We start from the raw sequence: 1,637 nt of genomic DNA on the forward strand, positions 1-1,637 counted from the left end.
GTTCTAGAGAAAGGGGTGGTATAGGAAATCATATGCCCCTGAGATGGGGAAATTGTTTGTATTTATATTCTTGCTATATCTTTGAAGTAAATATTCCTTGGTTAAAGTGAATCGATGGTAGTTAAAACTTCACTGGGTGTGTGTTCCCCTCCCTCCATGGCTTCCATATTCAAAGAGTATTGTTTCTATCTAAGGTTCATTGCAGGACAATGAGGTTATGAAAGCATTCATATCTTATATCTTAAAGGCAGAAAAATTGGAAATGACAGAAAAAATATATTCCTTTTAGCAATTTATTCTTGAGAGAATCCATAAAGAATAAAAAAAATACAAGATTTGAAGAGACAATTTTGAGAAGCAGACCTGTCCCTTTAGTTACACCTCTACAATGATTCCTGACCTGTATAGCACCTTTTTCAGGGCTCTCTTTACTTCCTTATTCCTTAAAGAATAGATTAAAGAGTTCAGCATAGGGGAGACAAGATTATTTAATATTTGAACCACAGCACCAAGCAAGGGGTTGGGGGTAGACTGTAGATAGATGATGATGACTGGTCCATAGGCACACAGGATTGCAGTAAGGTGGGCACTGCAGGTGGAGAAGGCCTTGCGCCTGCCTTCTGTGGAACGAATTCTCAAAATGGCTATCCCGATACGTGTATAGGAGATAAGAATAGTGACAAATAATGCTAAAGCCAGAAGACCAACATTAGTGAAGCCTACTCTCTGGGCTAGGGAACTGTCAGCACAGGCAAGGGGTAAGACAGCAGGAATGTCACAGAAATAATAACCCACTTCATTTGGGCCACAATAGGGTAATGAAAAAGTGAATATAGTCAACATGGTGGCATCAGTACATCCCACCATCCAGGCACACACAACCAGGACCACACAAAGTCTGGGATTCATAATGACTGTATATCTCAATGGGTGACATATGGCAACAAAACGATCATAAGCCATTACAGAATATAAAACACCCTCAGTACACCCCAAGAAATGGTAGAAGAAGAGCTGGGAGGCACAACCTCTATAAGAGATAGCTTGGCTTTGCCCTGAGAGGTACAGTAGCATTTTTGGAGAGGTCACTGAGGGGAAAAATATATCCAATATAGATAAAAGTCCCAAGAAGAAATACATGGGGGTGTGAAGGTGAGAGGAGGATAAGATGGCCACGAGAATGAGTGAGTTGCCTCCCAGGGTAAAGAGGTAGATGAAGAAGAAGATAACAAAGAGCATAGTCTCCAGACCCTCTGTGTGAGGGATTCCCAGCAAGGTAAACTCAGTCAGCCCTGTGTAGTTCTTCATCTTCATAGAAAAGTCAGTCCTGGAGGAAGACACTAAACCACAAAGTGTGAAAAAAGATGTCAGAGAGAGAGAATGAATTTGATAAGCATGATACAAATACATGCCAGGTCAATAATTTATATTTTTGGTTAAAAACAACAGCTTTATGCCATAATTTATGATTTTCTCAAAACACAGCAATAGTCTAGGAAAGCAAATCTGTCCTCTCCCATTAAGTACCACTCTCAGCTATTTCATCAGCTCACACTTATCTAGCACACTAAAGTTGACAAAACACATTTCTCATAATGATATTTAGAGGGAAATAGTGTGTATATTACTCTCCTTGT

General features: G+C 39.8%; 1 protein-coding gene across 1 annotated transcript; it reads right to left on the reverse strand.

Moving 5' to 3' along the window:
* Positions 1-375: 375 nt before the first annotated feature.
* LOC122750429 (olfactory receptor 148-like) lies at positions 376-1,314 on the reverse strand. The gene has a single exon (XM_043997150.1). It carries the CDS (start codon positions 1,312-1,314, stop codon positions 376-378), a length of 939 nt encoding a protein of 312 aa, XP_043853085.1.
* Positions 1,315-1,637: the final 323 nt, after the last annotated feature.

Source organism: Dromiciops gliroides, chromosome 3, assembly GCF_019393635.1.
Source record: "Dromiciops gliroides isolate mDroGli1 chromosome 3, mDroGli1.pri, whole genome shotgun sequence".
Taxonomy (NCBI): Eukaryota; Metazoa; Chordata; class Mammalia; order Microbiotheria; family Microbiotheriidae; genus Dromiciops; species Dromiciops gliroides.